At 35.5% G+C, this 25,032-nt stretch overlaps 1 protein-coding gene across 45 annotated transcripts in view; it reads right to left on the reverse strand.

The window, feature by feature from the left end:
* RIMS2 (regulating synaptic membrane exocytosis 2) overlaps positions 1 to 25,032 on the reverse strand; it is a 445,801-nt gene that overhangs the window by 319,063 nt on the left and 101,706 nt on the right. For all 45 annotated transcript variants that reach the window (XM_054627864.2, XM_077187200.1, XM_077187269.1 and 42 more), the window contains one exon: positions 12,904 to 13,211. In XM_054627864.2, the coding sequence (XP_054483839.1) occupies positions 12,904 to 13,211 (308 nt within the window). The remainder of the gene's footprint in view (positions 1 to 12,903; positions 13,212 to 25,032) is intronic.

The raw sequence follows: 25,032 nt of genomic DNA on the forward strand, positions 1-25,032 counted from the left end.
CGGATACTAGGAAATGTGCCATATGCTCACTTGGGAAATCCTACTGTTAGGGCTGGTATGGACACATACAAAAGCTGGCACTGACCACACACACATTGCGCATTTGAGGATGAGTAAGACGGGAAAAAAAAACAAACAAATTAGACAAAGGATATAGGAAAATCATAATTTGAAAACCTATTGTTATTTATTATGATAGACCACACCACAACAGTACTAATTCTTGAAATGAATAAGTAAATATGCCTCACAACTGGGTATACCTCCCAGTATAGTTATTTTTAAGACATCTCTAACATGAGTAACTTTGACTTATTGTTTAATTTCCTTAGCTCAGTATAAATTACGGCTTCTCAAACCTCTCTGTGGAATTATCTTTAATACATTAGCTGAAAGGCAATATGGGAAGTATTATTTAAATATGACAAGGCATAGAATACTTGCAAATAATTACATAAAATGTATAATTTTAATTATTTCTCATATCTTTTTTTCTTCTGAATATTACACAATATATACAGCTTGCTTAGTCTGCAATAAAATTCCAGTGCTGCCTTCTACCTCATTTGCCAGTTCTGGGCTTTTCTAAGTATTCCTTGCTTAGGGAAGTCTATGCTTAAAAATGAAGGTGTTACTGATTTTAGGCAAATTCAGAAGTTGAATTTAGATTGTTTGACCTTAAAAACAAAGACAACCAGATTCATCCCACCTTAATGTAGATGACTAAGGAGTGCAATTTGGAAAGCTAGACACCTTTTCCTTCCTGTATGATTAATAGAAAGAAAGAGGAACATGTAGGGGGGAAAAAATCATGTGACCCAAAATTGCATGAGCACCCAAAAACAGATTTAATGAACTGTTCTTGTGCTTGTCTAATTACTTTATTTTTGGTTTCATTTCTATTGCTAGATCTGAGAACACTTTCCAGTTCCTGCCTTAGCTGTGTTCTGACACCAAAAAAAATACAGCTGTTTGCATTCTCTCCCTTTTTCCAACTCATGCATTTTCCCCACATATAACACAGATGTTTTAGGGATCTTCATGGTTTCTAGCAAAACTCCTATTGATGGCAGATGTCATATATAAAAAAGAAGCCTTCAAATCTAGGGAAATGGGGTTTTTTTTATCCTGACCTAAGACATAATTTATATAAAGAGCTACTGAGGCAGAAATTGCATTTGACAAACAAGAAAGCTAACCTGTTTTTCTAATAAATGTATACAAATCACTTCTTCAGTCTGCAAGAGTATGATTCTACTTTGTACTAAAATAACTCATAAATGTTACTAATTTTTTTTTTTTCATTTCTGCAGGGCTGACCAGCTTCCTATAGGAGAAATACATCTCCATAAAATAAATTTCTTGAAACTCTGGATCAAATTATGGTTCCATAATCAGTTCTCTGCTTTCCCAGAGTTCTGATAGTTTACTGAAATGGCTAAGCATCCTAACTTTTTAGTGTGAATGTATACATTTGTCCATACATGTAGTATACAATATATAAATAATATTTCTAAAAGTATTGAAGGGATACTATTAAGGTGAAAGAATCAGAGTTAGAAAAGATCTAAGTGAGACCTCATTCCCCTCACTAAAGCAATAGCTCCTTTTCCAACAGGAACACCCAATTTTCAATATACTGGTTGAAGAAGTAGAGAAGTCTGTGTAATACTCAAGGATGCAAAAGCTCAATATTCAGTAGATGCTGCATCTTGTAGAACATGTGGTTTAGAATAGTATATTTCAACCAGTTTTACCTTCAGCTGACTTACAATCAATTGATATTTTCTTGCACCTCATAATAGTACATGAATCCTGCTTTATGCCTCATTTGCAGTTCTGGATGGTTCACCAATAAGATGTGTCTCACTAGACAAGAACTGCTGGCCTAGAACCGAGATTTGATTGATTTTTGAAACAGTGCACTGAAAACTTCATCTGCTGCAGAAGAGATTTCTGTTCCTCACTTTTATAAAAACTGATCATTTTTCACCTTTCAAAACCACAAAAGTTGATTTAAACACTACTAAAAAAGTATTATGCATGATTAATAATGTAAAATACTAGAAACAGGATCTGAAAATACACTCACTAACAGTTTGCAGACACCTGTCTTTCCTCTCCATTTCAGGATGAAGTATTTAAGGCGCAAGTTAATTTCTTCAGTGCTCACAGGCAGTTTGTACTTATACCCATTATTCTCCAAGTTATAGAAATTTAAGCAATCAGTCAGCAAAAAACAAATCCTACAACAGTCCAAAAATGATTATCAATTATGTAAATGCCCCCAACAGAAATGATTCCAATATATACACTCAGATGAAGAGATAATTTTTTCTTCATGAAAGACACTGTTACCACAGTTACAACATCCTTTACACAAGCGCTTTTTTGGCGAGCAAGCTGATCATAAAGTTCCTTGTTATGTAAAGAAAATAACAATTGCATTGATCCTGAAATCCATGGTTATACATTGCAGAAATGATTTCTCATTCACAATGAATCTGGGAGTTTAATTAATTTTAGAAATTACTTTTTTCTCTTGGAAAATATCTTGAGATTTATTACCATATCTCTATTTTCAGATGACTGATTTGGTCCTTAAAGGTCCAAACTTGTGTTGGATGTCAATGTGTCCAGGTGATCTGTGATGGAAACAAAGACTAATATATGTGCAAACTAAAAGATAGATAATTGTCCAAATGACAATAATATTAAAATCAGTCTTTTCATTTAGTATAACAGAGACTATGAAAACACATCTATGCACTGGATTGTGTATTAATTTTTGCTGCTCAGTCCACTGGTTAAAAATTTGAGCCTTCCATATCTTGGGGATGAGTTCAAAGAGACTAATTTATCTTCCTTTCATGTCATTATGAGATTTATGGTCTCCTGGGTTGCTCCTATATTCAGCTGATTGGAATACCAGAAGAATATTTTCCTGATGATCACACACTTCTGGAATTCAATTCCTTTGACAGTGTCATGGAGCCTGGATTTTATAAGCATTAAGGCTGTATAAATATTTTACTTTGGAAAGATTTCCATTTAATACAGAAGTTCTATTTTAGGGGAATAAAGGCATCATTGGCCACTTGGGAAGGGAGTAGGGGTTAATTTCATAATTGATTGTTGTAACTGTAAGGTTTCATGATACTTGGTGACATAGCACAGAATAAATTCCTAAATAAATCTCATTTTCAGACAGAAAAAAAAAGTGCTTCTGAAAGAAATATCTGTATGCCACATAGAGAGTGAAATTTCAAATCCTTGTCTTGAACAAAATCTCCTGGTTTGGTTGGCTTTGCCAAGCTTAACACTGAAAACAACTGACAGCTTTTGGGAACATCTGCCAAAAGGATACTAACGTTCTTATATATGCTCTTAATCACCTGAAGGAGAAGTAAAGTAGGTGAAAATTATCCAGATCTATGTTAGTGCATCAATCATTACTGCAATGCAGTTTATCACCATTGAAAACAATTTTTTTGAAAAGTTGAGACACTATAAATACTGTACTTAATATCCAAAGCTCGAGAGTTTGAGTTCCATCTACAAAATATTCCTATCTTTTCCATTATTCAAGTAACATATCTTCCTCTTTTCCTTCTTATTCTGGTTCTCAGGGTCTTTAGAAGTGACATTCTAATTTTGGAAAGAAGGTCTGCATTAAAAAATCTGCTAAGTAGAAATTAAATTATACTTAACTTCAATTTTACTTTATTCAGAAGATCAAATTTCTTGCTTCAGATATTGATGTATATTTTTAAAATGAAAGTCAGTTCTTCAGTCTTCACTGCATGTACTTGAGACACAAGAAGCACCCAAATTATGCATTGTTTTATATGAAATGCATATCCAAGTTAAATTTGGTTCCTTTCAAGAATATGTTTTTGTTCTAGACCTTGCTAATAAATGGTACAGGAAGATTAATCACTACATGACCATTTTAGGAATAAAATACAATTATCTCATCCTAGTGAGGAGGTGGAATTACTGAACTAATCTTTGAGTTGTCAAATTTCTTATATTCTTATATTATAAAAGGGTTGACATTGTTGAACTAATTTTGACTCCTCTTCTAGCTTAAATATTTTTCACAGTTCTAACTGCAGCACAAAGATGCAACTCAAGCAGGTCATTTTTTGTCAGCCCAGCACCTCATGCCAGATTCAAAAAGATTCAATTAAAATTAATCTACCTCTTCAAAAAAAATCGGGTTTGTGCACTGATTTGGAACTTTAGAATGAAATGTCCTTCTGAAGCTTAGCAATTTATTTGGCATTATAAAGCAAATCAGATGTTTTTTGCTTTAATCTCCTTGGCCTTGCTAGGTATTTGTAAAATTTTTTTAGGTGATCATCAAGAACTCATTTAAAGTCCAATATTTTCACAAAGTCATTACAAATGTAACTTCTTGCAGCCAAAATGCATTTCTTTCTATCACAACCTTACCATAAGAACTCTTCTTCTTGCCATTTTCTTTTTACAAAGAAAATGGGGTTTCTGCAGCAAAGTTCATGGCTTGTCCTATTACATACTGCATAATGGAAACTTGCTTCGGCAGATAAATTACATCTGGGGGCCAATTCAAGCAGATAATACCAGCTGACAAAACAGCGGAGCAGAAATCCAGAAAGCTGTGTTTGGAGCAACTTAACCTCTTGATATTCTATGAAGATGATAGACTTTCTGAGGTCCCTAATAGCATTTTCAGGAAGCTCAGTGCTGCAGAACCGGGCACTTGCTGAAGTCATTTTCTAAAAACATCAGGGCAGGGTTACAGGGAACAGAGCTGCGTAGTGCAGGAAGGCAGAACAAGTTGCACGTATACACAACCCACTGCATATCATATACAGATATTACATTGGATTTTAGAGCACCACTTTAAGAGTCACTGACTTCAGGTCACCTACATTTCCTACTTAACTGGAAATGACATTGTACTGCACTACTTTGCTGCAACCATTCCCTTAAAAGGTCTGTGGCTGTCTTATTCTTGTTAGTAAAGAATGGACAGCTCTGTTTTTTCTGAAAGGTACAAAATTATGATTTCTCAAAGCTTTGGAGAGAAGTATCCAATTAGTTCACCACAAAACTGAAAGGACACTTGGGAATGGTTTCAGAATTATTGGTTGTGAAGTGAGAAAAAGAAGTGAACTACGTCATGGAGAAAGTAAAAGAAGTGGCTTAGAGAGTTAAAGAATGTCTGTCTTTAGGGTGAAAAAAGATCATGGGTATATCTTTGAAACCACTTTCAATGTCTAGCCAGAGTTTGGTTTTGTTTCTCACACTGGTGGAAAAGAGATAGCGATACACAAAAAAAAAAGTTAATAAAATAACTAACTAAATAAATAATTCTATTTAGACCTTTCAGAGTAGGCAAAGGGATGAAAGGATATGTCTTGAAGAAGGGCAGAAAAAGAAATTGAATAATCATGCTATAGAAAAGGTACAAAGAAAATCGTATTGCTTAATAATGTAACTTTGAATTATGAAAATATGGTCACCCCGGTCCTATTACATTCATTATTGTAATTACAAATATTACATTATTAGTGTTACATTTTTTCCTCAAATCTGACTTAATAAAATAGATTGACAGGTACTAAAATTTTTAATCTTACCATCTAAAAGATAAGTGACAACTAAATTACACTAAAGAAGTGATTTCTTTATCATTTGTGACTTCTAGAGACACAAAGGAAAAGCCAAAGAATTGCACCAGTCCATTTGCACCAGACCATTTGCATGCCATCTCACAGTTCTAGAATTTTCCTTTTCTCTTTCTCTCTTTTACAAACAGATTATCTTTCTCAAACAAAAAGGATCCAAAATTGTAGCTGCCATTGGTCGAAGGCCCAATGCTACTCAGTATAGGTTCTACAGCTAGATAAAGGTTCTGCTTAAAATAATCATAAAAGGTATATTTTAATAAATCATAATCAGTTAGAGAAAATAACAGGGGAGGAAGGGAAGCAATGCACAGCTCAGACAAATGCCACAGATGTCACAGTGTGGCTGCACGTCCTGAACGTTGTTCAGGATGACAGAGATGACACTGCCCATGCGAGCAGGAGATCCACAGAACCAATATTAGGAGACAAAGAACTGTACAAGGAGTTTCATTTCTCAAAAAACAGACAATTCTGCAAAGGTAATGGAGAGAAAAAGCTACACCTCTTTTTCAGAAGTTAGAACAGAATGAATATGCTACAACCTGCTGCAACCTAATAATGACAGGTAGAAACAAATTGTACTACTCTGGGTAGTCTGGACTGTTAATGGGCAATGTAAATATCCTTCAGGAACTCCTTACAGAGACCTTGCCTTTCAAAGAATATCAAAATCCTTACTCATCTTCATGTGTGGGTGTAGCTTAATCCTTGTTGTAAGTGTCTAATTATTTAATTAAAATTTCTGCACTAAAGGATTTCTGACTTTCTATATTTCACAAATACATGCACTAAAGGATTTCTGACTTTCTTAGACCCAAGGTGGTATTTCTCAATAATTAAATACTGTACTTTCTCTGGCTCTCTTCCCACAGATTTCAATTGCTTCCTCTGGCCATAGTTATTATTAAATTATTTTTTAATGTCATGTGGGATTGAGACTGCAGATAAACTTAACTTCAGTTTCTACCTAAAAACTGGAACAGCCATGAAATGCTGATCCACACCTATAATCCTATGTGTAGATGAATTAAATAATTAGAAGAGCAGTTCTGTGAAGAAAAACCTAATTTATTTGTTCTAAACTATTATCTCAAGAATCATAGAAAGCGTACAATGAAATGAAAGCACAAGAAACACAAGAAACAAAAGCAAAACTACTGAGAGTAGTTTTCAGATTGACATTTTACTTTACAGCTCTAAGGACTACTAAAGTGGTAAAAAATGCTGGACTGGGAGTAGGAAGATGAAAATAAAACCTTATTCAGATGAGTTACAATTCTGTAAAACCTAAATATTTAGTCAATATGTTAAAAATATTGTAGAGTACCTCTAAAGACCTTTGCATCCTGTTCTAGAGCCAGGGAAAGTCACTGTGAGGCCTTTGCAGCCATGCATGGAAAAGAATACTGATTCAATTTTAAACTCAACCTGCAAATTTCTTGTATAGAGTATTAGACTAATTCATTAAGTGAAAGAATATAATTATGCTTATCAACAATTGTGGGGTTTTGCTACTGTGGTCGTTAAAATATCTAAAAAAAATCAAATTTTTTATGCCTTACATGAAGAATTCTAAAAGGTTTAGAGACACTGTTGTCTGAGCATGAACAAATCTGCACACAGCTTTATCAGTCTGACTCTTGAATGCCAACACAATTTAAATACTTTCTCTACATAATTATTTTAATATTTCTCACTGTATTTAAATATGTCAGCAGCTAAAAGAAACAGGTTAAAAAATTTAAAATACCTCTATTTTATTTGAGAATCAGGGAAAATACTTTGCTTTCAAATATGCTTAGTCTCCACGGGTCCAAGTAAAGGGGTTTTGACACATCTGGCCTAGAAATCTATCAACTCAGGTACTCAGAAATAGAAACAATCAAAACCAGAGGTTGCACTACAGGGACATGTCATAAGTGTTGCCGCAGAAAAATAGTGATAATCTCAAGAAATGGGCAGTTTTCAGCTTTTCAAAAATAAGTATAATTGACTGACTTTAATGTTACACTGTCATATTTTAAGTTGCAATAAACTACCATCAGTGCTATTCTCAGTGTCAGTTGTTCATGATCCAGCAATTAAAGAAGAATCATTTTTAAAAGATATAAACATGAAACAGATGGACACACATTTTCATTTTCAAATTCATGCTGCTCTTTCATGTTTCTTGTCTCACTTATGCCTGCTTTTTTCCTCTCTCCTTCTTTTTCTCTCTTGTTTTGGTCTCTTTTCCTCTCTATTCACACCCTGACATCCCCAACTGCAGTCCCAAAAGACAGATCCTATGCTGCCAGCTCATACTGGCATTCCTCCCAAGAATGGAAGCGAAGGGACACAGGAAACCACTTTCAATGCTACTGCTATTTGGTGACACAACAGAATAAAGCCTTTATATGTGGGAAGCACATGTATACATTTCATAAAGAATACATGCACAAATCCTTCAGACCCTAGTAGACTCTTGTTTGCATTTCTCACTCAGAATAAAATACATCCTCCAAGCCTCCTATATAGTGTGTGGAAACCACCCTAAAAACCCCCTTTTTTTTCTGAAGTAAGAGGGTTGATAGAATATAATAAAGCCCCAAATACATATGTATCACTGAAAGGAGAAAACAGGGGAGAGGGAAGTAGGATATATCTTTACTGTGTCTGCTGGCCTGGAAAATAAATACTGCTGTTGTGCAACTCTGCAGCTGCTCACTCTCTCAATTTGTTGGTTTTGTTCTGGTTTTTATGATTTAATCTCATATCCTTACAGTTAATCTGAAAAGGGTTCAGGCAGCTTTATTTATTAGTCTTCCTTCAGATCATGAGCTTACAGATCATGATCTTTTCCTATACCAAGAACCAATTCTCTCTTTGTGACAAGGCTCAACCTCTGATAGATGTAGCAGGAATAAATTGACTTATAACACATTAAAATGAACACTTCACAATATTTTCACTTTCTTTTTTTCATTGAATTTCATGAAAAATATCCTTGAGGAAGTTTTTCTTCCATTAATATAATGCCTGAAAAATATATATTGTAAAATTAAAGTCATCATTTTAAAATTTTGAAGAACATTTTGGATTCCTAAAATACAGATTAGGGAAAATAATAATAATTTTTTAAAACCCTCAAAAATCCACATCTACCTGAACTGCTTCAGATATATATTAATAGCTGTGTCATTGTAACCTTGCTTTGGGAAGATGCATGAGTCGTTTACTACTTTTAGAGAGCTATGTATATGTACAGAATAAAGGTTTGTGAAGCAATACTTCTGGAATGCCACAAAATATTTACAGTTTAAAACACTGAGTTCATATGTGGAAAATTACTGAAATGGCTTTTCAATGGATCCTACTGAGAGAAAAAAAATAATTATTTTAAAAGCTAAGTACGGCAACACCACATAAAGATCTAACAATTCAGGCAAAGAGAATGACAAATAAAAAAAGCTTCATAGGTTCCTTGTTTCCCAGATTTTAATTTTAGGGTGTTGTACCCATTTTAATAGGACATTATAAACATGGGCTTGGAATGAAGAAAACAACCATTTCACAAGCTGATTGCCTCCTGCAGAATGACTGAAAAAAAAGAGATTATGTCTGTTCAAATTATTTTTCTTCAAGAAATAAAACACATATTGTATGATGAGTAGTGTAGATCTTGGAAACAATAGACTACGTGAAAGATCTTAATGAAAATAAAATAAAATCAGACCCCTTTGCCTAATCTCAGAATTAACGTGAATCTGCAAATCAAAGAACTGCGGCTACAAATCTACCATCTGTGCTCAGCAGACCTCAGAATAGACCTTCTGAATCTATGGATTGCTTAAAATAATATTTCACATTTCTTGGATTCACGTCATTTTGCAGTTTTCAGGGAATCTGGTGTTACACTGTATCAGCATTCATACAACCTGCACACAAGTTTAAGTCTGTGAAAACCACTACATATGAGCACAGTTCAACTGTGCTTAGCACAAAAGCTCCATGTGGGACAAATTCCATTGGTCTCACCTCAAACAATGTCAAATACACCATGACCATTTAGTGAATCATACACATGTGCCTACTGGCCCTGCCCTACCCACAGGTTTACTACATAAAAAGCAGTAAAAGCACCATGGGCCAGATTGTAAATACTGTGGTAAAGAATTTAAACTGAAAGAGGGTAGATTTAGGCTAGATATATGGAATAAAATCTTTACTGTGAGGGTAGTGCCACACAGGAACTGGTTATCCAGAAAAGCTGTGGATGGCCCCATCTCTGGAACTGTTCAAGGCCAGGCTGGATGGGCTTTGAGCAGTGGCAGGTGGGGGGGGTCTAGATGATTTTAAAGTTGCAGTCTAAGTCGTGCTATGATTCTATTATATGAACTAAAAAAAAATGTAATGAAAAACTGTTCTGCTCTTGTTAAGTACGACTTACTTCTGAGCATATTTTTTTTTACATTTTGCTTTTTTCTGTTATGGATCCAATATAAGAAACGTGTTTTGGAGGATGTGTAATCCAAAATCATTCATTTTAGTCGTCTTCAGGCAAAAAATATAGATCAGTCAGAGAACATCTATAAACAAGTACCTATCTATCTGTCTAAACAGGCTGGGATCTATCAATTGCAAATGGGACTGTTGCTTACATCAAGGAAACAGAATAGTAGTCTAATGGTTGAAACAATAAAATTTTAATGAAGAATAATACTAGTAAAGAGAGCAGGAAAAAAAATATGGTGAGTACTATTCAAGTATGGAAAAACAAAAAAGCACAATGAGAAAAGACACGGTGAGGAGTGAGACAGAAAGGACATTGATGACCTTGAGATTAAAGGAGTGAATGTTGCCCTTTACTCTGTGACCAACATGTTTCCAGATGACCAGGATAAGATATATGATACTTGATTAAAGAACTTCTAAGCAACGATTGCTGCAACACCCATGGAAGCTACAAAAAGAGGTAAAAAAATTTGACAAAAAGAATATATTTTACCTTTCAAGTCAAATCATAACCCAAATGTATAAAGTCTTAGCAATACCTTTCTTTTCACAAGTGGTTATTGGTTTTAACATTTTGAAATTATTTTTTGTGTCAAAACTAATGTCCTTCTGATGAAAAATAAGACAGAAAATACAGTTCTCACTTTCTACTTTTGTTTCTATTTACATACATCCATTATTGTGATTACGCAAGGCAAGCAACAACCACTTCTAAATACTTGAGACTTTTTTGTTTATTTCATTATTATTTTGGACATTTTGAATGGCCAAGTTTTTCTCAAAGAATTCCTTCATGTAGATAAATAGTCTAACATACTAGTTAGTGGCTAAATTTCTGCAGATACCTAGTTGAACTCTGGGATAGTCTTTCTCAGAACTGTTGATATTCTCATCTAAAAGCCCATTTGAATGGGCATCACAGAGGAATCTTTTAGACCTTCCATTAGAACCAGAAAAAAAGTATATGTGAGGAACATTAGGGAATAAAATTATTCAGAAGACCCTCTATCCTTCAGTAGCATATAATATATATCATATTCTAAGCATATTTGTATATGTTAATTAGGGAACATCAGTATTATTATCCAAATAAAATATGAATAGGCTAATGACTGAAAAAACTATCTGCACTTAAATAATATATCAAGTAGAAGTAATCACAATCAGCAAAACAGTTCTGATTTCAGGCACAAACCCTACATTCATCCTGTTGGAAAGTATTACTTTATACTGTCCATGTTTATCATTTAACTCTATTTAGGGTAGATACATATTGCATATCTCAATTATACATTTATTCATATATCACTCTCTACCTCCATATTTCTGCATGCATATAATACAAAACCACTTTCAGAGTTAAATTTCTGCTGCTAACAAGTGTTTGGAATTTTTTTTTATTATCTTTTTATCTATGGTACCAATTTCCTGGCAAAATTAGTGGGAAAAAATGAGCCACAAGAGAATCAGTCTGTCTCTCCTGCTCTCTAATGTCAGATTAGGGTGCCAGTTGTGTTTTTCAGCACTATACATCTAACTGAGGAGCACTCAGGACAACTAAGTACTGAACCCAACAGCCGAAATCAGAGCAAACAGCAATAGGCAGAAGACATTAAACAAAAAAGGTTAAATTCATTACATTCAATTTGCTCTCGTGTAAGACCAAAAATAAGAAATAAAATACGGGGGAATACAAGACGCAAAGAAAAACGAAAACTATTTCCCTTATACTAAATGGAAAAGATACTATATATGTCTAATTTCTTTCAGGCTCACAGAATAAATGTTGTAATGAGGTCATTTCTGGGCAGCAGAGAAAAGCTGCCAGATTACACTGCTCTGGCTGCCAGATTCCGAGGCAGTTGGAGGTCTCTTACACGCGCATGAGGATATCATTTCCATGGAAACACCTGAGCAACCGCACTCTCATCTTTCCCTTCCCACCATATTTAAAGTTCTATAGCAGTGTGGTTTAGGAAAAAATTAAACCTATTCAATGAAACCATTTTTATTTTTGTGTTCCCGTAAAACCCAGCCACTGAGATTGAGAGTTTTCTGGTGCCTCTTGGAATAATCACATTAAAAAAAAGAGAGGGAAGTTCTTGTTCCAGTCTCTGACTAAACCAACTCTTACTACATTAGCACTAAGAGTTACAGTTTCAAACAACACAAGTAACACCAATTTAAATCAGGGAAGAAAAAAAATATTTATACTAATGACAGTAGCTAACAGCAAGAAACTCAGAAACCATGAAAAGACTCAGGTCATTACACAAGGATTTCACCATCCTCAATACTATGTACTGCAAGTACAATCAGATGTCTTAATTCAGTAGTCTGAACAGATGCTGTCTTCCATTAATCTGCCTTTTTGAGTCCTATTTTGGATTTGCTATAGTGACCACAAAAGAAATATGGTGACATTCTGCACAGCACAATTACTGTAATTTGACCAAGTTGCAAGCACATGGACAAACTCTGTCACACTGCAACTCTGTCACACTGCAACTGTCATGTCCCACATTTTTTGAGTGAGAAGGAATGAAGAGCACACACTGGCTATGACCATCTGAAACCAACAAAAGGCTTCTCAGTGCTGCTTCAAAATGCCTAGTATGTATTTTATAGGCTACAGAATAAAAACAAGACAAAATTATAAAAGATAAAATCAATTTTGTAGCATAAATTCATCAGATCTTACCAGGATAATCATTAAATATTTTCTTACCTGTCTGATGTGTCACTTGTTACTGGATGCTTTACTGTTGAACCATTCTTAACTGAGTCTTGTCTTGTGAGCCCTTGAGATCTGTTTTTGTCCAAAGCTTGTGTGGATATGTCACCTGGTGGTCCCTGGTACTGCGGATGCTCCTGCAGTTTTGCTTTTTTCTCTTGAGGTGCTTCCTCATTCCTCAGAGCTCTCACTCCTTCCTGGTCCGGCGGCTGCGGCGCGTGTGAGCCGCTGTTATAGAACCAGGCTCCCGATTTCGTGAGGATTTCCTGTTGTTTTCGGCACAAGTTACAGACCCACATTACCTGTGCAGACACATTTAAATGCAAAATCCATTAGCTCGTGAACACTGTATGCAACATTTCCAGCAAGCACACATCAACTGACTGTTACCATTTCCAAAGGTAGAAAGACTACAGCTTTAATTCTATTAAAATTACAATATCTTAGCTACAATATAATAAAGTATGTCTGTACAACCTTGGAGTAACTGGTTTTCAAAAAAAATACAAACAAAAATACTTTTAGTCTTTTTTTTTCATTATTGGTAGTGCAAGGAAAAGCAACAGATAGTAGCAATAGAAATGAAAAGGTTCTAATACTGAGGTTCCAATGGTAATAAATGTAAGCTTTGAAAACTAACACTATAATTTGAGGATGGCAGAAAAAATGAATTAAAAAATCATTGAAATTTTAATCCATTTTAATTCTCTCACTAAGGAAGGAATATTAGAAAAAGTCATCTGCTGTTGCAAACAAGTCATTTTATAATTCTCCAAAATGCTCTGCTAATTTTCTTCCATAGTGTTCTATAGCCAATGCCTACTTGAAGATGCTGACTTCAAGATGTAACTTCAATTCCATAGCAATTTTAACTTAAAGCTGTTTTATAACTAGAATAACACAATGGATAAGGTGGTGTTTTTCTCCACTTCTCACCCACAATTTAGCTTGCACTATATGCTTACTAAATTATATAAGCATTACAGCTTCCCAGTCATTTGATCCTGCATGTAGTAATGAGATTTTTTTTAATATTCCAAAATGTACTTCTTTGCAAAGCTTTTGTATCTGATCACCCTAGTCCTGGCAGTTCAGGAAATCAACACCAATTATCTGTAAGTTAATTTCATAATAACATACAGTTATTATGTTATATGAGAATAAATCAGAATGCAATGAATCAAATACAACACACCAGCCATGAACACATTCAAACTCATTACTGTGTTACCCTAAAATTTGGATTGTAGACAGTATTAATTCACTGCAAGTTTCCTCCTTCGCTCTTTAATCTCCATTTTTCTTAATCCTTAGCTTTCTTTTCTTTTTCTTTCTCTTCCCTTTATATATTTTTGTTTAAGTTCACAGACAAAATTGTACCAGTTTTACTATATATTCCTTGAATGTCTATGCTCAGCCTTCAATGTCTCCAGTTCTAATCCTACAGTGAGCTGGTGTTTTTTTTCAATGGTTTGGAGTTTAGGACGTGCAAAGGCTTACATCAACATTCATCACTCTTTTAAATGCAGCCAGCTCCATGGAATCACATGGAAGATGTAGTCTCTACCTCCACCATAAATCTAGCTCAGTCCTCCAGAAAAGATTTCAGAAGTTACAATCTGTATCTTGCTTTCATTCTCCAGGCTGTTATCTAATAGATAATTTGGGCTCTCTAGTCAAGTCTCACAAAAAATCTTTCAATGAGAGCTTCATGTAGAAGGTTATTTGGGTGCAAGGGTCAGACTCAAACTAAAGTCAACAACTGCCTCATTCTCAAACTGTCGGGCTGGGGCAGGAAAAGGAGGCATCACTTGCCCATTTAATGGTGGTGGTATGCCCCTTCCTTCTTATTTTTTACAGGGCTGTTATCACTTATGAGAACTCATGTTTGCTTATATCAACAATACAGAACAAACCACCAAAGCACTGAGGGGAAAAAGAGAGACTGCCCAAGAAGCAGCTTGCTCTCTGAGGTACATTTGATGTCCTTAGAGGACATTCAAAGGACAAAAATGTGTATGCTTTGGGCCTGGACATCATTCAAATACATATTTAAGAACAGGTCTGTACTACCTTTGCTAATTAAGCTAGGAAGTACATGAGAAAGCAGCAAAGTGAAATTTCAGACCCCAAGACAGAAGTATTTTTGCCCTCTTTAAATAGCTATTAAAAGGCTTTAATATTTCTGCTAGGTCTGTACACAGCTGAAAATAGTTCTAAACTTTCCATGTATGTGTCAGAGCAATGAAAGGACCAGATGTGATACAATTATGTAAGTATACAAATATATAACAACTTGAGTGACAATGAGATAAAATCCCCTGAAGTTCTCATTTGCTATTTTCACTTCTTTTAGTAGATGTTAAAATATCACAAAAGTTAGATACTACAGTCAAAACATTTGGGCAATTTTTCCTTGGCTGACAATCATAATTTTGTCCCCAAACAATGGACTCCAGGATGACGAGTTTTATTCTCCTGTACCCAACAGAAAAAAAGTTCCCTCTGAATTAACATGATTTCCTATCCCCTCCTCTAAAAGTAGAATCAGGAAGAGTACTCCTAACATAACTTGATTCCTGAAAAGTTTATTTAGAGCATTTCAGATTGAAAAAAAAAATCAAACACATGGATTTAAAATGCAGAGATGTATGAATGTTGCAGATTTTTTTCTGCTTTTCTAGGAGCATTTAATGATAATTACAAGTCAGACTTCTGATGAAGCCTTATTTCCAAAATAACTTCAAAACATGCAGGATTTCATAGTGTTGACCCTAACATAATTTTAGCATCAAATACACACAGTGGGAAGAATGGGAACTGTAACATAGACAGAAATGTTTGTACTTTCGGTGAGCACAAAAATTACAAGCCCTCAAATAGCTCTGGACAAAATTGCCTTCCCCATCTTATCGCAGCATGCAGAAGCATTCTCACAATTTAAAAAATACTGGCAATTTATGGTGCAGACCTCTCAATTAAATCCAGACACACTTGTAAGATGGTGTCAGAAGAGCACAGAGGGCACAGTGGCATGTTCCTGGACAGGATTTCTCCTCCTGCCCCAGTGCCTCAGCAGCTCCCACACATGCAGAGCAGCTCTGTCCCTGCCAGGCCAGAGCAGTTACTGAGACTGTGACAGCAGCACTGCCGAGTGGACTGCATGCTCAATACAGGCATTTTGGCAAACCGGGGAGGAGAAAACATAGAATTTTGCCTTCTAAAACTGAAATAAAAAAGGAATAACCCCTTACATCAGAAATCTGCACTCCAGGGTAGGCACATTATCTATTACACACATTTGCAACTCTCCTAACCACCCTCCTAAAAACAGTCATAAGCACATTTTGTACACAAAAATCAGTGTTGCAATTTGTGGGTGTCAATCCTCCATACGAGAACACTGCCAATTTGAAAAGGAAAATATGGGAAAAAATCTCCTCTCCAACGCTAAGTACTAGTTCAAAACTAGAACCTCAGGTGCTAGAGGCACTGGATTGGGATGTTCTTTTCCATAGGAAAGGCTGAAACTCCACCTAGTGCATGCAAGAGGCATTGCCCAAGTTCAGTTCAAATCAGCTTCTCATTGCTGAAAAGAACGCACTAAACATACCTGACGTTTTCACATTACCCCTTATATCCATTTTTTCAAAGAAAAATTTCTTTTTTTTAATATACAACACAAGGATATAGTATGACATTCATTTTAGTATTTTCAGATGGATCATGTGAAAAGACAGCTATCTTTAAAAACACCATTCACTGTCCCTGTAAGTACAGTTATTGATGGTCTAACACCTAATCCTGAGAAGAAAATGGAAACCTTATTTTATTGAAGATGAGATTAAAAGGCTCAGTATATTTGATTATGCAGAAGCTTGAGTTTGATAGCTTTAACACTACAACCTAAGAAATAATTACACCAAATCCTCATCAGCCTTTAGAACATTACTTTGAATTACTGGTGTGCTGAGGTGAAAAATTGTAGTGCAATGCTTGCAGTATTTCACCAAATCTATTAGAGTCACATGCTTGGCAGAAGCATCTAATATATATTGGCATTACATTGACTGCTGCACTTGCTGCTAGTAGTCTTGAGCAAATTTCGTATGTTTTTGTTGGTTTTTTGTCTCTCATATTTCATGTAGAATACAATTCTTTAAAAATTATACAAGGTAACAAGACTACAGCACTGAAAACAAGAAGGACACAAAAGGAAGAGTAGAAAAACTCTGCTTGGGTCATCAAGGTAATTAATCATGATTACAAACACATTACCGCTAGTCCTTTTTGTTTTCCTAATTTGTCACCAGTACAAAAATTCATTACATCATGGAGCAGTGCAGTGTTTGAAGCCACCCTGTACTAAGGAAGTTTCTTTAGGGATGCAGTACATCTCTCCATTAGGCACTATGTTGATGACAGGTGCACAGAATCATTAGGGTTGGAAGGGACCTCTGGAGATGATCCAGTCCAACCCCTCTGCCAAGGCAGGGTCATCTGGAGCAGGTGACACAGGAATGTGTGGTTTGGTTTCCAGGGGGGTTTGGAATGTCTCCAGAAAGGGAGCCACATTCCTGGGCAGCCCATTCCACTGCTCTGCCACCCTCAATGTTAATCAGCTCTTCCTCATGCTGAGGTGGAACTTCTTGTACTTTACTTTGTGGCTGTGGCTCCTTATCCTGTCCCTGGGCACCACCCAAAAGAGTCCACATCCCAATGTGGAATGGACACTGCCAAACCAGCACTGCCATGAAGTAACATGCGTCACCCTCCTCTGTGCAGTCAGGAAAACTACAATTTACTGTAGCAAATCTGTCCATCTTCAGGGAATACAGACCCAGTATCAGTAGGGGTCAATGGTATCTTCTTTACCTCTAGCCCATTTCTGCTAATCTTTCCTCATTTTGCCTTTTTGAAAGGCAAAAAGGCTTCCAAGGAACTGTAATAAGTGAGTGTCCTGGGTTTAGGACTGTGAGGATTCCTTTGAACATCCACTCCCCAGAAAATGAGATGGAACTGCTTTTCTGGTTCTTGGGTTTTTTTCATAATACATTAAGCTCTCCCAAAATTTTTCAGTAATATAACACCATTATTAATTGTCCCTGTCAGAAGTAAAACTTTTTAGTACCCTACTTATTACTTAGAATTCAATCTTCCTCAAATCAGACTAGAAAACTTCTAGAAGTTAGCTAAAACTTAAAATCTTATCTACTTTGTTCTATACACTATGAAAACATGTCTCATGTTTGCATTAAAAACATGGTAGTTCCCTTTTGCTCTCTGAAGTCTTTGTTCTCTCTTACAACCAGGAGTACTGATTTCCACAACTGCTGGGGGAAAATTTGTGCTATTTTCTGTAAGGTGTTTCCTTTAAAAATTTCTGGGTTGACATTGCTTTTTAATGAAAGTGTCTATGACTGTGGAAGACTTATATAGAGCATGTGCTATCCATAGCCAACATTTATATTTTTGGAAAACACAGAGCCTTTTGCAATGTCTGTATGGTCTCTCTATAGAGACATAATTCTAGAGCTTTGGGTCCAGAATACAGATGCATCTTTTGCAGCTGCTAAGATGCATTTTAAAGACACAAAATCATTATTTTGGAGTTATTGGAATAAATCTTTATGCTCTTATACTGCAAGCAGCAGAGTCTGGTTATAACTTTAATGAAACAGAAAATCTTCCATTTCATTTTACTGTTCTGACTGTACTGACAAGTCCCCTTTACATTTTCTTCTGTTACATTAACACATTTAGTCAGTGAAGTACATTACATAAGCAAAGTTAATCTCTGAATTTTTGACTTTTATAAAAGTTGATAAAGATTACCTGTTTTTTCAATATTTTTCTATGCCACTAGTCTGTGCTATGGTACTGACTTTCATGTTATAATCAGTTTGACTGAATATCAAAACTGCTAGAATAATTATTTGTCTTTTATATGTAATGACAAACGGATATCTATCCCTCAAATTTGTATTAAATATCACAAGAATTCCAATACCAGCTAAGAAAAGTGAGAATGTTTATAGTACTGGTATGAGACAAACACCTTTACATATATTTTAAGAGATACATGTATTTGCACTACAACAATTCTTTGTACTGGGGGAGTGATTATATTCATTCTTGACTTTGTAGTGAATGGATACATCATGTATGAAAAGTTATAATGGCTGTAAATAACCAAATCAGAGTGAAATAAGCATATCATATCTTGTGCATGCATGTGATACAGTATATATTTACATGACACTACCTTTCTAGCAGAAAATTATGTGACTACAATTTTTAAAAGGTACATTCTTTGGTACAAATGGTGACCTTATTCTAATGGACAGTGTATCTCTTTTGTATCACTCTTTTACTATCCTTAAGACATATGCTAGTAATTTTGTTCATACTTTTTTCAACGCCTCTACATGCACAGCAGGACTAGAAACTTTAGACTAGGACTAGGCCTGTAAAGGCAGTAATTTGGGTTTTTTCATTGTGGCACAGGCACAACTCAACACTGTCCAGTCCATGCCAATGAAGACAGTGGAAAATTCCTACACAGTGCCATATTTACCATACTTAGCTCCTTCATGAGCTTTCATGATTTCATTAAGAACTAGAATGATGTGCAGACTTCCAGTGACAAAATGGCTGTTGTGACACGGGGCGTGCTTTGGACATAGCACAAACTGATCAGTATTATGTCTCAACAAATGCTGCTGCACTCCTTCCAAAATGGAATCCATTAACCTACCCAGTAGTCCAGAGGACCATGAGGGTTTATTAAATAAGTGCACTGGGTTTGGCATGAAATAAATCTGCTCTAGGTGAACAGAGTTTACAACATGGTTCACAAAGAAAGTCTTTAATTTTGGAAATTTGAATAATTACTTAATATACTGAGAATATAAAGTTGACCAAGCTACAGGTTTACCAAACTTTCAGATTTGTAACAGTCTCAGAACAGCAAAAGACCTGAGTACACAGTTCCTGCACTTTTCTTAGTAAACTTAAGCTCATTAAGTGTACTGGATAGGAAGAAACCTCAAGGACTGCTTCCAGTTGCCTGCTGTTTCAAAGAATTTTTTTTTTAACTTCATAATATAATAAACTTTCTTAAAATTAACTATAAATAATGAGCCTAAAATCTGTCAAAACACTTTTCCAAGTCCTACAGCTACAATGGAAAGAATGCCTTTCAATTTCCAGTGCTCATGTGTTCCAAACTAGTTTATTGCTATTAATTCTTGTACCATTGGCATTTCTCTCCTCAGCGTTTGCTGCCTGATGTTTTTACAGTTACCAATCACATACCCTCTCTGCTTTCATTTTTCAAGACCAAATAGATTTTGCTCTTTGAGACTACACCTATACTAGGAAGACATAACCCTGTCTCAGGCCAGGTGCTGGCCCAGGATTCCTGCTAATTCTTATGCTTCCTGGCACAGTCACACCTTTGCTAACCAGCATCTCCCAGACAATGCCAGCACACAGTGTAGGAGAACAGCATGGAGCAAAAACTGCTCCTAATAAGCAGCTTGGACTCAGTTACCCTGCTATGGAAAGCAGAATTCAGGACTGTTGATCAAGACTGAGCCACACAGGAGTCCCTGGCCTGTAGTTCAGAGTAGAAAACCTTATTAGTCCTTAAATTCCTGATTTAACACTTAGTGGTGTTTTCTTGCGTTCATTTTCACTATGGGAGTTCAGAAGGTCATCTGGTTCTCTAATGTGCAGTATCCCATTGCTCTCCTGTGCTGATAAGTATCCAACTTCTTGTAATGTATTTAATTACAGCTTTCTTGTTCTCTATGCCAAAGCCACTAGTGACAACATTAAAGGTCTTCCCCAGTGCTAAGGCTTGAGGAACTCAGGTAGGAAGTTGATTACAGCTTTCCCCTCTTTTTCTTTTATTCAATTAATTCTCATAGTTTCAGTTTAACCAGTTATTTCTGTTGGTCTTCTATAATTTAAGCTTCTGCAAAGAAGTTAGTTTTTTTACAGTAAGCCTTAGCCATCCCTGCACAAAAACAAGTTACTTAACTCCTCAGTCCAATTGTTTTTTCCTATTTGTTCTCTTAATGCCTCAAAAAATAATTATCTCTGTAAAGACTGTTGTCAGAGCAACTTTGCCCATTAGAAATTAGGATTAGAAATTTGTGATGGAGAAAGGCAAATTTTTTGGTAAAAAATACAAATAGGCAATTATGATTGCAATAAGGAAATAAAAATAGGCATTAGAATTACTATTTTTCAAAATTTTTCTAGCAAAGTGAATCCTATTAACAGCTTTTACACAAATATTGAATGTCTGAAAATATTAAGGTTTTTTTAATAAAATATCATTACAATATTTTATTAAGTTTTTAATAAAAATTAATTATTATGAGCTATCATTATACTAAATACTTGTTTTCCACCAAATTTGGGACATAGGAAACAATCCAAATGACATCTCCAAGTTGTTTTATTTTACAAAGAGTTTTGCTCTCAAAGGCAATGTTAAATAATATTGAAGTATCATAAAATGATTTCATTCTGAGACTTTTGTTTCCTACAATTCTCAATTAGATGTTATTTATGCCTCTTTGTGTTCAAAAAATCTGTAATAATGTCACAGCTTCATTAAGAGATCAGCTAATAAAAATAACAAATTATCTACAGCCCAGAGGTGCTGAGCATATTTGTTAATTAACATGTGTAAACTGTCTGAAGATGAATGCACTAAGTGTTCACGAGTTATTTATAAATAGAAGACACAATATCAACATCAACAAGGGACCAAAAGGGAGGAAATGTGACAGGACCACAATAAGCCTGGGGTCTGTATGCAGATGGCACTAAATTGAAATGAACAGAATTACACCATTTGCATCATCTGTGTCATCATTCATTACTGAAATTGTCTGAGAAAAATGAAAGATCCAGCTCTAATGAAGTGTAACATAATGGTAATAGAAAAATTGAGATGCTTATCATGTAGTTACTGCTGTATTGAATCCCACATAAACATTCTTCAACTTCACATGAACTTGCTGCCTGAGCTCTAACAATGTAGTCACAGCAGCATAGCTCTCAGACAAAACGTAAAACATTTAAAATCATAGAATATGCTGAGTTGGAAGGGATCCATAAAGAGCATAGACTCCAATTCCCTGCTCCTCAAAGGACTGCCTACAACCGACCCGTATCACTGTGGGCATTATCCAGATGCTCCTGAACAGGCTTGGTGCCATGTCCAGCTCTCTGGGGGGACTGTTCCACTGAACACCCTTGCTCTGGTTGGACAGCCTTTTCCTAATGTCCCATCTGAAGCTCCCCAGTCCACCTCCCTGTGCCTGTGAGGAAGCCATAGATTGCAATGAGGTCACCCTTCTGCCTTCTCCAACCAGGACAAGCCAAGTGACCTCAGCCACTACCCTTAAGTCTTGCCCTTGAGAATTTTCACCAATTTAAACTCCTTCCCCTGGACTCACTCTAACAGTCTGATGTCCTTTGTACAGCATGGTACCCCAAACTGCACCCAGCACTCAGTGAGGTCACAGCAGCTCATGGTATGGTGGGACAATCACCTCCCTGCACCATTCTCAGTGCTGTTCTGTCCAGCCTGGAAACCTACACCAAGCTGCATGCTACAACAGCTGCACATCTTATGCCTGCAATAGATCCAGCCATTGCTAACCCTGACAGAATAGCAAGAAAATCTAACACTTAAAAAAATTATATGTATGTCAGTATGCTTGTTTCATGAATTTCAAAATAGAATAGACTACGGGTAAAAAAGCAACAGACTTAGTGACACCTTAGTCAGGTATATCTGCCTATCAGTATGCTGGAGAGAACAATTGTATTTAACAAAAGGAAAAAAAGAACAATGAAATAAAGCTCTTTTTTTTCCTTTTTTTTTAATCCAATGTCAAATAGTCCCCTTTGTTAGGAAGCAAATACGGTTAACTGTCTATACTTCTACTTCATTTCAATATACTACACTATACTTCTATATCAATTATGCACTTCCATAATTACTTTTTACTTTAAAATAGCTACAAATTCCACATATGCAAGTTCTTCTGCTACTTCAGCAGTGGCAGATTGGTGAATGCTTCCCCTTCTCTGCTAGTATAAATTAGCAGGCTTTGAAAGCATTATTAGTGAGAATTATCACCTTCCCTAAATTTAGTTCTATTTCAAATTCTCTCAGATAATTGTATCTACAGTTTAATGACCACTTCCTGCTTTATAATTCTATTGTATCATTCCCTCTGGCAGGAAAAGCTAAATATATCATGATAGAACTCTTCATGTACATATTCTGTGTGTGTGAACTGACAGTCCAAAGGAGTCATACTTTAATAAGTCCTTCATGTTCTTCCAAACTCTTAGTATGAGAGTACAGATGAAGCAAGAATAGCAAAAAAGCCATGGACAAAGTGTCTTGAAGAACATCAATCACAGAATTTCTCTTCAAAAAACAACCCACACCAAAATTGCAATTTGCAGCTAACAACTAAGTAGTAGACTTTCCAAAGAATATTAAAAAAAGAATTTTGTCCTGAAAAATTTTGCATCAGTATTTGAAGCTCTCACAAGAATAAAGGGCTTTCTAGAAGTATATCCTGGAAACTATGTCTGTGCCTTAGAAAGGACACAGAATTTGCCTAAAAAAACCCATGTAACTTGTTGGGAATTCTTTCTAAATAGGCTGTGTAGTTTTACATTCCAACTCACAGCTGGAAGCTCCTATCAATTTACCCAGTTAAACCACTGAATCTTACTATTGATACATCTCCATGTGGCTTCTGCTTCTCCCTTCATTTTTTCAATTTTCACTACAGACAATGTCGAAGGAAGCAAGTCAGCTCTGTGAAGACACCACATGCAGCCTATATAATTGGGCTAGACTAAATGTTTGAGGCTTTAGAAAGTGGTTAAACAGCCACTCTTGTTGAGATTAAATCCTGACACAATGATTTCTTTATGCAAGAATTTTTAATCTCCTCAGAAGATTAAATTATATATGGCTGAATTCTCAATTCTATTCAATTCAATTCTGGACCAGATTAACCCACATTTAAGTCCATGAAAAGTGAAGATGGTGGTCTGCTTCTCTTTGATAAAGCCCTCTGTTCCTTCCCTAACTGCTAAGTGTAAATTGTAACTGGTGGCAGGTTCTCCTTTGAGTAATGGCTTTACACAGCAGGCAGCCTTTTGGTGGACTTGGGGCATGAACAAACCCTTACCTAAGACAGTATCAGAATCCCATTCATAATACTAAACATATCTACAACATTTTTTTAAGCTTATGATCCAATAAAATTGCAGAAGCAATTTTAGGATTCTAGGATTCTAGGATCATAGCTATTCTATTTCAAAGTCTTTTATAAATAGCCAGTTAAGATAAACACATGAACAAGCTATAAAACAAAAACAATCATATTAATCTAGAAGTAATCAGGAAACACAAATTATGACCAAAAAATCTTTTGCAACAGGGTCAATATTAATAAAGCACTTTCTTTTTAATAAAATATAGCTTTTTAGACATTTTCAATGAGTACTTGAGATTAGTGTCTGAATCTATACACTACGTTTTTAACTAATTTTCACTTTTTGCTATACAACAACGTTAAGAACAATGTAAACAATTATGCTCCTCCCAAGTTAATGAGGTCAGATATCCACTACGTGGAAAGTTTTCTTTGGCCACCCACAATGATGTCAATAAAAAATAGAAGTCAAACAAGTATTAGATAAAACTAAAAAATAATTTGAAGCAAAGCAGGAGGAATTTGCTTCACATCTACAGAGCAAAACCAATTTGTTAAAAAAAATATAATCATCATAGTGTTATAATCTAAAAATTATCTAATATTGAATGCAAGGACACTAGGCAATTGCACACATTGGGAGAAATAGACATTTGAATCCTATCTTTAATGTAGAGGGTAAACTATTCTAATCCCTTAGAAAGATCCCATACTTTGTCTACCTAAAACGGTAAGAAATCCAAATCCTCAACAGTAATAAATATCATCTTTCATAATCACATGACCAAGTATCTGAGAGCAGGAACACCTTAATTAAACAGGTCATGACTCTGAAGTTATGTAGCAATTACAC

This window comes from Agelaius phoeniceus, chromosome 1 (assembly GCF_051311805.1).
Source record: "Agelaius phoeniceus isolate bAgePho1 chromosome 1, bAgePho1.hap1, whole genome shotgun sequence".
NCBI classification, from domain to species: domain Eukaryota; kingdom Metazoa; phylum Chordata; class Aves; order Passeriformes; family Icteridae; genus Agelaius; species Agelaius phoeniceus.